Below are 13,933 nucleotides of genomic sequence, written 5' to 3'. Positions count from 1 at the left end.
AGGTGCCATTAATACAGGTAATGAGTGGAGGACAGAGGAGCCTCTTGAAGAAGAAGTTACAGGTCTGTGAGAGCCAGAACTCTTGCTTGTTTGTAGGTGACTAAATACTTATTTTCCACCATAATTTGCAAATAAATTCATTAAAAATCCTACAATGTGATTTTCTGGATTTTTTTCCCTCATTTTGTCTGTCCTAGTTGAAGTGTACCTATGATGAAAATGACAGGCCTCTCATCTTTTTAAGTGGGAGAACTTGCACAATTGGTGGCTGACTAAATTATTTTTTGCCCCACTGTATATACTGTACTCTATACCATCTACTGCAACTTGCCTATGCCGCACGGCCATTGCTCATCCATATATTTATGTACATATTCTTATTCATCCCTTTACACTTGTGTGTATAAGGTAGTTGTTGTGAAATTGTTAGTGCAGTAATATCTAACAAGTGATCTATCGGAACTAGAAGCACAAGCATTTCGCTACACTCGCATTAACATTTGCTAACCATGTGTATGTGACCAATACTATTTGATTTGATTTGACTTAGATGAAGATCTGATCAAATTCTATGACCAATTTATGCAGAATTCCAAGTAATTCCAAAGGGTTCACATACTATTGCTTGCCACTGTATAACTTGATTTGACTTAATTTTATCTGTGGCCATTGACCTTGTGCCTTTTTCGATGGGCACTTCTAATGTAATTCTATGGCAGCACTGAAGGGGCATGAATTTTTAAGCTCTACCCTTAGATTTTGCGGTGACAATCACGGCGCAACTAGAGAACATTACCAACCCCTACGCTCCATATTTTCTGCCGGCTGCCGCATCACCACAGAACTCGGAAAAGGCTTTACAAGCATTTTGCTACAGCCGCAATAACATGTGCCAAACATGTGTATGTGACCAATAAAATTTGATTTGATTTAAAAGCACTGAGCTAGGCGAAAACACCAGCATTTTGAGGTGGCTTACTCAAGGAATAAAAAAGGGACCACGTTTGTATGCGGCTTTATTAACTCAATGATGTTTTATTTTTACATTTTTTGCAAACTGATATGTGACACGTATAAATGACAAAATAAAATGCTAAAAATGTGGGGCTCAAAACCTGCCCTGAATGATGGGTCGCCATTGCCTGGAGGCTATCTCAGAGTTCTATACGCTCATTTCTTTAGCCTCCAATTGATCACAGTGTATCCATTCCATCCACCTGATACGTTCAGAACGAATTCGACCAATTAGTTACTGCTGCGCATGCGCCGTATTCTGTTTCGTCTCCTTGACCAATACGCTTCCCTATATGATAACATGTGATAGTAATCCACGTCTGCGAAATGATGTTTGCGCAGTCTGTCAAATTGGTGTGATGTGCTTGAATATTGTTTCCTCTTGGAATGGATTTAGAAGAGGCATTTCAACTAGTCGGAGAATTCGGATCATATCAGAAGCAGATGGTGTTGGTTCTTGTGTTGCTACAGGTTTGTTTTATTAACTTTCCTTTTTTTTCGCGGAAAACGTATGCCACCCACAGCTAGTTAGCTGTATTAGCTAGTAATCTAATACATTTACTATATTTTCTGAATGCATTATAGTATGTGGTCAAACTTCGTGTGGGGCAAGCCAGGTAGTAGTCTGTCGCTGTTATTGTTATCCAGCCATAGCTAAGCTACTTGGCTAACGTTAGTTGGCTAGATAACGAAATCACAGAAGCTTTGAAGTAGCTTGCTGAATGAATCCTAGCAAGCTATCTCTCCCGTCATTTGCATACCCATTAAAGGTACAGTCTGCAATATTTCCCGCTGTTCAATGGCCATTTTAATTCATTTTACTCAGTTCTTGAAGAATATAACTTATAAATGAAATATGACAAAAGGTTTATCCTATAACCCAATATCTAAGAGCCAATTTATGCTTGATCCGAAAATGTTTTCGGAGGCCCTGTATGGGTGGTGTGACGCAATTGCCAAGTCTCTGGAGGCACGCAGAGGACACATTTGAGCACCATACCGCATCGCCTTGCGCCTCTCAAATTTGGTAAAAATGAGGTCTCATATAGCTCTGCATTGACATGATTGGTGGGCGGGAGGACTTGTGTAAACACAAATTCACTTACCTTGACAACTTCCTTCACAACCGTTAACTTAGCGGTTAAGACCGTTGGGCCAATAACCGAAAGGTTGCTGGTTCGCAATAACCGAAAGGTTGCTGGTTCGAATCTCTGAGCTGGCTAGTTGGAAAATGTTTCTGCCCTTGAGCAAGGCACTTAACCCTAATTGCTCCTGTAAGTTGCTTTGGATAAGAGCATTTGCTAAATGACTGCTGGAACAGGATCTAACACCTGTGGCTGTGTCGTTCCGGAACCTATTTGGCTGAATACTTTACCTCAAGATAATTAACTTTTTGCAATGTAAAAATTTGAATTAACGTGATCACTAATATGCCATCACCAGCGAGTGAGCTGCATATCATTGGGTGAAACTGGAAAACATTTAAAAAAATATATAATTTCCTCATTGTCTCCATAAATCTAGGCTAATGATGGATTCAAGACAGGGTCGTTTTCACTGATCTCAGTTTCGGTGTCAAAGTAGCTTGTCATTTCAATCATTTGTGCAGTATTATGGTGCTTTCAAGACAACTGGTAACTCAGGGGGAGGAAACGAGGTCGAATCATGACGTCAGTGATCCATCTTCAGGTAGTTCCCCACTTGGAATTCCGAGTTAGATGAATGTCCCAAACAAATTTTCACAGTCGGAGCTTCTTTTTCCCTATTTCCCAGTTGTACTGAAGTTGGAGATTTCCAGCTCCGCGTTCCCAGTTTTAAACGCAGCATTAAAAAAAGATTCATGTAAAATTACGAAGAATTGCATGAAATGTGTCTATAAAAGGCCCCAACAATTCCGGCATCTTCGGCCCCAAAAAGAATGTCCCCATGTGTGTAACATCTGTAAGTGGCTCTACTCTTCTGCCCTATGTCACTCGGCAAATGTGTTGATATACATTCAATGCTTTATTATAAAGGTGGGTTATTTTTTTATGCGTTCCGGTACCTTCCGAGCTCCCCAGCTCTACCATGCCAATCTCTGGAATTTCAGAGGATTTGAGCAGGTCAGGCTGTTCCAATGCAGAATGTGTGAAAGGAGCTAGCTAATTAAATACCAGTGATGGATAGATCACTTAGGTAGCTAGGCCTTTTACTTGCTTGGCACTCAGCTTGGTTTTGTTTTCCAGGTGTATATGGCATGCCAGTCCATGCTCATTGTGCTCATTGGCGCTATACCAGAATACCACATTGAACAAGGTGACCACTCCAACTATGAGGAGCTCATCAAACACGTTACATTTACAGAGGATGTGAACTCCATCGTGACGGAGGTGAGCAGTCACCGTTCATGATTCAATAGGAGCAAAAATGTGCCGTGCTTGAGAATATAGCGTCATTCACACCTGTGTATGGTATTTAACACACTTAAAAATCATCTACACAATGATAATTTATGAATGCCATCTTCCTGTCTCTTTCCTTCCTTTTCTCTTAGTGGTTCCTTCTAAAGCAACAGGCTTACAAGGTCAGCTTGGCAGGCTCTTTGTTCTTCGCCGGGGTCTTGATTGGAAATGTGTTTTTTGGACCCCTCTCTGACAAGATTGGAAGGAAACCAGTCTTCCTAACAGGTGACAAATGAGGTTCACATATTTTGATCTTAATCCATATCCTCTCAAATATTTGACTGGCTGATATGATATAGCAGTCATTAGGAAATGTTGTTCTGAACTGCTTCCTTGCAGGCTGCTTTTCAGCCCAGCTAATAGTGTCACTGGTAAACATCTGAGAGCTATGGTTAGGCCTCATCATTCATAATTAAAAAAAAAAAAACTTTTGCTTGTGGACTGCTACATCATTGATAACATGCTCTTTAAGCAACTTTCTCTTTGACAAACCAACTTTTTTGCTCTCTGTTTCTCTCTCAGCTCTGTTCTTTGAGGTGTTGTTTGGCTATGCCACAGCCTTTGCTCCCAGCTATGAGGTGTTTGCGTTGTCGCGCCTGCTGGTGGGTCTGATGAATGGGGGTATGTCCCTCGTCTGTTTTGTGCTCACCCAGGAGTATGTGGGCAAGGCCTATTGGGCCATGACAGGTACAAATAATCATCATGACAATGACAAATGTTTACCAGCTACAGTAACTAAGGAAGGGGGGGACTAGGATTGGACAAATGGTCAATTGTAGTCAGTCCGTCCACATAAGAAAGTGGTCTGACACTATTGCAAAGTGTTTATTTCAAATTATTTAAAAGTTGTCTCTGGTGTTTTGTTTTTCAGGGACCTTGACTAATATGACCTTTGCTGTGGGTATTGCCCTGTTTGGTGCCCTTGGCTACTATATCAGACCATGGCGTACCCTGGCAACAACAGCTAATTCTCCTGGCATCCTGTTTTTTCTACTTTGTGTGTAAGTCACTTTTTTTAGGATGATTATTCCAAGAAAGCAATTGCATTAGAACCTTTACTGACACCTTTCCCAATACATTTTACCGCATGTGTGAGACTGTAGTTTGCTGATGAAACAAATAGCAAGTTGACCTTTTCGTCTCCTGTTTTTCTTTCTTGTTCTTGTTTTTCTGGCTGAGGCAGGACTCTCCCGGAGTCTCCACGCTGGCTGTATTCCCGTGGTTACACGGAGAAGGCGGAGGAGGTTTTGCACTATATAGCTGTGCGGAATGGGAACAGCAATGCTGCAGCCAAAGTAAAGCTCCGTATGTGTCCTGGCTCTGTCAAGACTGGTAACCAGGGCAACAATGGCCCTGGCTTCCTCGACCTGTTCACCCACACAGTGCTCCGCTGGAGAACCGTGGTGCTCATGTATGTCTGGTGAGTTAGCACATCATGAGCTGAACCACTGGGAAACCAGAGGGACTCGCTTTTTGCAATGTCATTAATAGTGCACAGACGGTATCAACAGCTCACAACGATGCATACGTTCAGTATACGTTGTTTTAAAGTCCTTTCACACTGAAGACTTTAAACATAACCAAACTTAGATTGACACTGTCTGTGGATGTGCTTTAGGTATTCCTGCAGCCTGGTGTACTATGGGCTGACCATGAATGCCAGTGAGGACAGTGGGAACCGCTACTTCAGTGTTGCCATGTATGGACTAGTGGAGCTCCCAGCCTACCCTCTCTGTATCTATTTTATAAACAAGCAGTGGTAAGATTATCACCACCTGTGATGATATTCTATGAATTGAAGTGTCAGTGGTGCACTGAATAAATGTCTTGATTTATGGTTAATAATTCAGAAGTTGAATCGTAATAGTTTCACAAGACCATATATTCTCCTCAGCTGTGCTAAACAGTTGGAATCTGTGCCTGTTTTTTAGGGCTGGGAGAAGGAAAACCATGGCCAGCTTTCTGGCTTTAGCTGGCTTGTCGTGTCTATGCACCATGTTGGTTCCAGTAAATGCTGGTAAGGGCATTCCATCTACAGTATATTAGATAGCTTTGATTCATTATTTTGCTTATTAATCTATTTGTTTATTATTTAGGGGCATTGTTCAATGCTACTTCTTTAGCTTTGTTAGGAAAGCTGTTGGTCAGTGCGGCTTTCAACATAGTGTATGTCTACACTACTGAACTGTACCCCACTGCTGTAAGGTGAGTGCAGTGCAAACAGATCCCACTAAATTACTTCTATGAAGTACAGTAGAGGGTGCCATTCTCCCATTTTTGCTTGTGTAATATGAGTGTCAATTCTCACAATGCAATATGGTTTTGTATGGTATGTTGGAGAGGTGTTTAAATAATGTTAAGTGCTTTGTCTTGATGTCAGGAATGCTGGTCTTGGGGTCTGCTCAATGTCTTGCAGAGTCGGGGGGATCCTGGCCCCTTTTGTGCCCTCTATGGTACGTCAGCAGAATATCATTAATATGACAAGGGACAAAAATCATAAGTCTTTTTTTGTTTTCACAATTGTAATCAAGTACGAGGACCACTTTGGGCTTTCTAAGTGTTCAAATTGTGGTAAACCGAAGTTTTGTTTTGCCTTCTGTCATAATGTATGGTATTCATTTGAACCCCTCAAGCTTAAGCTGTGTTTTGTTTGCTATGTGTTTCAGAGAGAGTTACACACCTCTATGCCCTTCCTGGTGTTCTGTCTCAGTGGGATCTCTGCTGGCTGCCTGGGTCTCCTTCTCCCTGAGACACTTAACAAACCTGTGACAGAGACACTGGATGAGCTCAGCAGCCCTGCTTACCACCGCATTGTAGAGACCAAGGTAGGATCATAACTCTGTTCATTATATTGGGTAAGTTACCCCCTAGCTTCGGACGTCGAGCTTCTCACGTACAGTACCAGTCAAAAGTTTGTACACCTACTCATTCAAGGGTTTTTCTTTATTTGACTATGTTCTACATTGTAGACTAATAGTGAAGACATCAAAACTATGGCAGAATGCATGGAATCATGTAGTAACGGAAAAAAATTGGTTAAACATATGAAGGTTTTTACGACTGCACTTGAAGAAACTTAAAAAAGTTCTTGACATTTGGGTGGCTACTTTGAAGAATCTCAAATATAAAATGTATTTTGATTTAATACTTTTTTTTGGTAACTACATGATTCCATATGTTTCACAGTTTTGATGTCTTCACTATTATTCTACAATGTAGAAAATGGTCAAAATAAAAACCCTTGAATGAGTAGGTGTGTCCAAAACTTTACTTGTACTGTATTTCGAAAGCCTGGCGAAGTTCTCCTCAGGAAGAAAATATAAAGGGGTGGAGTATAACTAGTGATTGGTATGATTGTTGCAACCCATCACATGTTTTGCATCGGTGGTGCTCCAAACGGAGTTTGTGACTATGATTTTTAAAACAAGCTAGCAAGCCTATGTCTGACACTGTAGGGAAATAGAAAAAAATGAAAAACAAGGAAATGCCTCTCCTGTGGGCAAATTCAAGCTCTGAAGGCCAGCGCTCCCATTCAAATGAAAATCCAGTATTGATGTTCTCCAGACTTCCAATAGTTGAGATGGGATTGAGAAGGATGGTCAGGTGAGACTAGTTACGCCCCCTATCCAAATGCAAGTTTACAATGATCTTAAATTTAATACCTGCTTAACATTCTGTATCTTGGGGGGTTGGTTTGTGTTCCGTTATACAGACACACTTGTTTGAAGAGGACCAATCGAAAACCAACCACAATCAGTGACTCACTCTTTGAACAAGAGAACAGTCAGAGGCAATCCGACAGGAGAGACTCTCAAAGCCTGTCCACACACAAGTGCTTTCTCACAAGTGACCCGGTGTGCTCTGTTTCCATGGTGAAGCAAGGACGGGTCATGCCGTGATGGATGGTGGTCCATTTTTTTTACAGGAAACGGCACATGTTTACAATGTTTTCGTGTTATTTTGTTTCTCTCTTTGTATGTGTGATACTTTTTGTACTTCACAGTGAAAATCGTAGTTTAGCCGCAGTGAATTGATCAAGTAATCACGTGGTATCAAATGGAAGAGAACTACAATTACTGCCAAAGTTTTCAGTTTCTACTTTGCCAAGTAGCCATCGGGGGCTTAATTTATAATTGTTGCGTACATTTAACACTAAATAGCCGCGTGCGCCATTTCTGAAAAATCTCGATATTTTTGTGCGTGCAGTTAACTTGGCACACGCCATTCATATGCAGGTTTCCCATTGTAAATCATTACATTTACATTTAAGTCATTTAGCAGACGCTCTTATCCAGAGCGACTTACAAATTGGTGCATTCACCTTATGACATCCAGTGGAGCAGCCACTTTACAATAGTGCATCTAAATCTTTTAAGGGGGTGGGGGGGGTGAGAAGGATTACTTTATCCTATCCTAGGTATTCCTTAAAGAGGTGGGGTTTCAGGTGTCTCCGGAAGGTGAGACACCTGAAATCAGACCTGTCATAAATGTGACAGGCATTTTTCAGGTGGAGTAAATGCTCGATCATTCACCTTTTGTGATGACAATAACGCCCTTATTTTCTGTATAGTTTGGAAGTATTGGAATTAGACTAAGACTGTATCTAAAGGAAATAGCAATGGTGACCTTGATCACATGTCTTTGGAGGGATTGGCTAAATGTTTTCTTTTGTATTGCTATTTCCTTTAGATACTGTCTTGGCCTACTTTCAAACTATACCGAAAATAAGGGCGTTATTGTCATCACAAAAGGTTAATGATGGGTGTTTTTGAGGTGGAGTAAATCTGGGTATTTGACATTTTCTGAAAGACAAACAATTGCATGTTTTTGTGGACCTGTAAACAGATAGTTTTAAATGCAAAATTTTGCATGAACCTTTTCCCGAACCTAAATATGCTGTACTGCCCGCAAATTCTGATACATTGTCTACTCTGTAAAATGTAAACAGTGACCTTAGTGGTAGCCTACACACTTCAATGCAAAATATCAACTGTCTGTTCGCCTGTCTAATTCTACTGTATGTTATAAACCGCGCACCCTGTCGGACACAAAGGCTATTTATAATTTTGCTCTAACTAATAATCCCATTTAAATGAGATGCGTGTGGTAATTTGTTGTATGGCTACTACAAGAATATTAACTCATCATGGCCAGAAAATGTGAGGAATTTATTCTGCGATGGATGATATGTATTATGTTTGTAAATTAAATATCTACTCTAGACATTTCACATTACAGTACTCGGACGTAGCCTGTGAACCATCTGTTTTACTGTTCAACTGCGCTTCAGATCGCGTAGAGCAAAATAGGCTGCTTGAAATAGCTTATCTATTTACTACTGGGAAGTGGGTACAATTTTAAATGAGTGATAAACTACCATTCGTCCCATCTTAACTTGTCTGCCTGTAGGCTATTTCGAAAACAGCAAAGGTGAAATGATTGTGGAAATTAAATTAATAATAGCAAATATATATGCCTTATTTCAAATTATTTTAGAATGTGATGATGCATTGATTGTTTTTCTTTTATCACTAATGGAAAATGATAGCAGCTTATTTAGCTAGGCCTACCTGTTTTTTGTTGTGAAAATATGACGACACATATTCATAAGGCTACGACTAGGCTACTTTTGCTTTCTTGCAATGCAGGACTTCAACCACTAGAAACTGCATGATCTAAAGTTTGCGGAAGGATGGCCCTTTCTCATGTTAAGTTCAGTTTTTATAAATACCAACTTTTGTGTGAGAACAGGCATGCATATTTTGTGTGTACGCAACGTTTATAAATCAAGTCACTGAAGTTCAAATGGCTTGTTTCAGTTTCCATATAAATATATAATTTCTATGTGTTCTGCTGGACAGATCATATGCTAGTTACAATGTGAATACAGATTATGTATAAATATCTATATTGGACATTGTTGACGATTTGTACAGTATTCAAGGTAATTGGTTTACATTGTGTTGATTCCGGAGTTATAAATAGTTAATGACGGGAAGTAACACCAATTGTGAATGGTAGCTTGCATAATAATATCATTATGAGAATGACATGAAACAGGGTTGCATTGTAATGTTCATCGACATTTGAATCTTTTATAACTTAATACTGTTTATAAGTAATTAGTGGTCACTGCCTAAACTCAGGTCACATTTGGCCTTTTACACTAGTGAGGTGATTGTGTCACCATTGACGCAGACAGGAGAGGCCCCCGAACAACCATATCGTCCAGAAGCTCTCATCAAAGAATGAAGTAACCGCTTAATGTTTTTTTCCCCCCCCCATCACTTATAATTATGGCAGTTGGCCCGTACCACCGGTTCAGCAAACAGTTGGAGTGAGTTGAAGAGTTGAAACCATAATCATTGTTTTGATTTATATTCCTCTGACACTGTATGCTTGCCAGCACAGAAATTCCCTGTTGAAGGAAATAAACAATCTCCAACAAAAGTTTGTGGAAATGAGGTGTTGAATTGAAATGAAAATGTATTGAATTAATGTATGTATAATTTATACAGTGTGGGTTAGCTTAATATCAAGCTCAAAACAGCTTGAATGCACTTCAATTTTATAACTCTACGTCCTAATGCGAGCTGAAGTGCTTATGCTACTTAAAGTAATTATCGGTAGGTAGCCTAGTGGTTAGAACGATCCAGTAACCCAAAGGTTGCCTGATCGAACCCCCAATCTGACAAGGTAAACATCTGTTGTTCTGCCCCTGAACAAGGCAGTTAACTCACTGTTCCCCGGTAGGCTGTCATTGTTAGTAAGAATTTGGTCTTAACTGACTGGCCTAGTTGAAATAAAGTTTTGTGGTCTGCTTCCATCATTATTGTATGTTTGAGCTGGAGGCTTTCACCCACCATTGATTTGAGGTCCTGGAATTGCTATTCTTCACTCTGAACAGCAAGCGTGCCAGATGATATTTCAGCATGCAGTAGATTTGTCACACAAACTCTTGCTGCAAAATATTTTGTGGATGGGTGATTGAAGGCAATGCACCTGAGGTAGATAAGATGTGTTACATGGGGTTGGGTGAGGTTACTTCCATTCTCTGTCTAATTAGAAGCCAATTGAAAGGCATGTCAGATGATTCAGTTGAATGGTTGTGTAAACTAAATAACAAAAAGGAAAGTCTGAAGCCTCAAGGTGACCTCATTTGCTTATTAAAACTGGCACTTGAGACCGGGGAAACACAGAATATTGTTCACACACCCTCCAATATGCACTCAAATCAAAAGTTCAGGATCTAGCCAGCTAAACCCACCCCCCCCCAATTCCTCACTTAACACTCCCAAAAAAAACATTTTCCAACGGCACTGATATCTTGATATTTATAGTTACCTCCAGTCAAGTTGATGAGGCATGAGGAGGGGAATGAGAGTGTGGTTATGTTTGAGTGGGTGTGTGAGCACTGAGCCTGTGAGTGTGTGGGGGAAGCCAGGAGAGTAATGTCCACACTGACCCACTGCTGAACTTTCGAGGAACAACTCTGTCACATCTCTAGAGGGGAGAGTGCGTGATTGGGGCAGTGTGCGTGAGTGAGAGTGTGTGCCAGGGAGCATGTGTGTATTTGTACTTGTGGTAGCCTATTGGGTGGATTGCTAGCAGTAAATGTGCTCTCAGTCCAGATTTATGTGTTTACTTAAGATTTTATCAGTGTTAAAAGTTTGATTAATGTTAATAGGGGCGGCAGGTTAGCCTAGTGGTTAAAGTGTTGGGCTAGGAACCGAAAGGTTGTGAGTTCAAATCCCTGAGCTGACAAGGTACAAATATGTCGTTCTGCCCCTGAACAAGGCAGTTAACCCACTGTTCCGAGGCTGTCATTGAAAATAAGAATTTGTTCTTACCTGACTTGCCTAGTTAAATAAAGGTAAAAAAAATAAAGATTAATAGTCTTATTCAGACAATTATTCAAGTAAAACGCTATTAGTAGCACACAGATTTTTTTTTGCTTTATGGTCAACTGAACTATCTAGCACCCAGTATAATCTAGTATGGTACTTTCTGCTGGTTCCTTGCTATCTTTTCTCAGGTAACAGGTTAAAGGGCAAATACATAATTACAGTAGATTCCCGGGTACACGGGTATAACAGTTCTGACTGTTGTGACATCAGTGAGTAAGTGCCAGAAGTGGACATTTTAAGGATTTGTGGTGTCTAAACAAACAGTTCCCCTTCACAGTGATGGGCCATAAATCCAGCAGTCTGACAGGGAACAGTGCAGGGTCACTGCTCTCCACAGCCGTCGTTTCTCCCAACCTTTTTCAACCTCCAACCACCTAGGGGGACAGATGACAATTGGGGTTGAACATTACCAGAGAGGACAAGTTTAAGTTATTTTGAATTTGTCAGAGTTCTGCAAATAGATACAGACCTGCTATACTAGACCGCGTGGATGTGCGCGTGCTTGCGTATGTGCGCGTCCGGCTGTGTTCTTATCTTACAATGAACATAAATCTCTATCCCCAAATCCTTGAACATTTTCTTTGTCTATGTATGACATTGCAATCTGTGACTAACGTTTCTAACCCTACACCATGCTGCTCCCTGCTGCTGTATCACAGTGGGTGTGGGCAGTGAATGGGGATGTAGCGTAGGGCTGGACCAGGCTGGAGCAGTTAAAATACGGAGCCATAACTCAGCTGCTGCCACTCCACTGGGCTCTGTGTGAACTCCTGCACGCTGGGTGACCTGATGTTATCTGCTGCTTTCACACTCGCCGCTGCTTCTGGTTGTAATTACACTGTGTATAGAGCATCCTGCCGGTGAGTCTCTCAGAGACCGAGGCCTTTCCGCTCTTGAGAGAGGGGGAGGAAAGGAAGGAGGGACATGTGCAGGTGGGGGTTGGAATGAAGGGAAGGGGGTTGGGGAACTTTCCACAGATGGAGAGAGCAATGATGAGAGTAAGCCAAGTCTGACCTGTGAGAAAATGCTCCTTTCATATTCTTAAATACCATATTTTCAGTTTTGTTATGTGTTGGGAATGTATTGCAGAGATTATGTTCTGTTATGCATCCCCTGCCTCTCATTTTGACCCTGAGAAACCTATTGGAATTGGCTCTGTTTTTGAGATTAATTACATTTACATTTACATTTAAGTCATTTAGCAGACGCTCTTATCCAGAGCGACTTACAAATTGATCAACTTCACCAGTTTCAGCTCACACCACCCTGCTTGCAAACATATTGTGCCCTCATGACATTTCTGATAACATTTCTCATTAAATGTATAATTAATCTATCAGATTCAGTAAAGATAAGAAACACCTGTATGACACTGACTGTCGATTCACACCTAAATTAGATATGTACTGACAAGGCCAAAGCCAAGTGCAATACCTGCTGTAACATGACCTGTTCAACAGTGTTCATTCTCCTGATTTTTGGCAAGACCCTCAAAAGGGTCTGGAACGTAGTACTGTTCCTTTCTGACAAATGAAGATGGAAGGTAGCTCACTATTCACTGAGCTGCTGGTTTCTCTTTCTCTCTCAGCTTTACAGCATGCTAGATGTTTTCTGGGGGTGAAAAGGAGAGATTGGTGATAATGAAACGAGCACATGGCAATGATGGATGACTTGCTGCTCGGCCTTGGAACAAGTGAAATCAGATGATGAATGTGTGGCCAGAATCTGGAGGAGATGGGGGTTCCCTCTAATGGATTGTGGTGATGTGTATTAACCTGGATTTTAGTGCAATGAGAAACAGAAGAAGCTGGAAAATAGTGCAGTGGATGTACCAAACCACTGGAGTGAATGCTTTTAGTCTCCAGCTTTTTTTGTTGTCAATGTATGAATAAAAAAATGCAATGCACGTAGTGACCTATAAATCATTTCAATATTTAATGCACGTTATATCTAACATATCAGCCCACAACAAACCATACAAAGCTTATGTGTGCATGGCTGTCCATGGTTTCCCCCTGTGCATTAACGCGTGTATGTGTGCCAGAGACTGTCTGTCTGTATTTACAGTATGGGAATGAAGCGTCGCTGCAGTGTCCCAGGCGTATCCCCGTGCCCGCTGTGTGACCTGGTCATCCTCCCTCCCTTTGCAGCTCTGCTGCTGCGTTGCTGCAGTTCAATTCCCACCATGGCAGCTGTCTGAGGGAAGCAGACTGTTTAAAATACCCCTCTTGCTGTTATATCAGGCTGCCTACGCCTGCCAGGAAAAGCAAATGAACCTTTTCACAGAGAGGAGTTTTTGGAAGCACTCTTCATGCACACAGATTCACATACCACAACGGCTAAATATAACTGTCCGTCATACTGTGTACCTGATGGATGAGGCAGGCTTCTTAAAGAGTCTACCTGCCAGTCAAGTGCACCACCTTTTCTTAAAAGCTCTGAGTAGAGATCTCCCCAGAAAGCAATGCAGCTTTCAAGGCACTTGTTCCTAATAGAGGGATATTTATCCTAACAGCGAACATGCAGGGGCAGTTTCAGGTCATTGCACTTAGACCATCAGTGGTATCTGCT

At 41.2% G+C, this 13,933-nt stretch overlaps 1 protein-coding gene across 3 annotated transcripts; it reads left to right on the top strand.

Moving 5' to 3' along the window:
* The first annotated feature begins 1,311 nt into the window (after positions 1 to 1,311).
* Positions 1,312 to 9,905, top strand: slc22a15 (solute carrier family 22 member 15). 3 transcript variants are annotated; one of them, XR_010461679.1, is made up of 13 exons: positions 1,312 to 1,485; positions 3,240 to 3,383; positions 3,548 to 3,680; positions 3,978 to 4,142; positions 4,327 to 4,456; positions 4,639 to 4,875; positions 5,074 to 5,214; positions 5,387 to 5,472; positions 5,552 to 5,660; positions 5,836 to 5,908; positions 6,122 to 6,280; positions 6,911 to 7,058; positions 7,168 to 9,905. XR_010461679.1 is itself a non-coding variant. In XM_065012775.1 (12 exons), the coding sequence occupies exons 1-12, from the start codon at positions 1,402 to 1,404 to the stop codon at positions 6,926 to 6,928; spliced, it is 1,479 nt and encodes a 492-aa protein (XP_064868847.1). In that variant the 5' UTR covers positions 1,312 to 1,401; the 3' UTR covers positions 6,929 to 9,905. The 3 variants fall into 3 exon arrangements, 2 of the variants coding, with proteins under 2 accessions (XP_064868847.1, XP_029496334.1); XM_065012775.1 differs by having other exon boundaries at positions 6,911 to 9,905; XM_029640474.2 differs by lacking the exon at positions 6,911 to 7,058 and having other exon boundaries at positions 1,313 to 1,485.
* Positions 9,906 to 13,933: the final 4,028 nt, after the last annotated feature.

This window comes from Oncorhynchus nerka, linkage group LG28, assembly GCF_034236695.1.
Source record: "Oncorhynchus nerka isolate Pitt River linkage group LG28, Oner_Uvic_2.0, whole genome shotgun sequence".
Lineage (NCBI taxonomy): Eukaryota > Metazoa > Chordata > Actinopteri > Salmoniformes > Salmonidae > Oncorhynchus > Oncorhynchus nerka.
The sequence above is the reverse complement of the archived record's forward strand: the minus strand, read 5'-3'. Positions and strand labels throughout refer to the sequence as shown.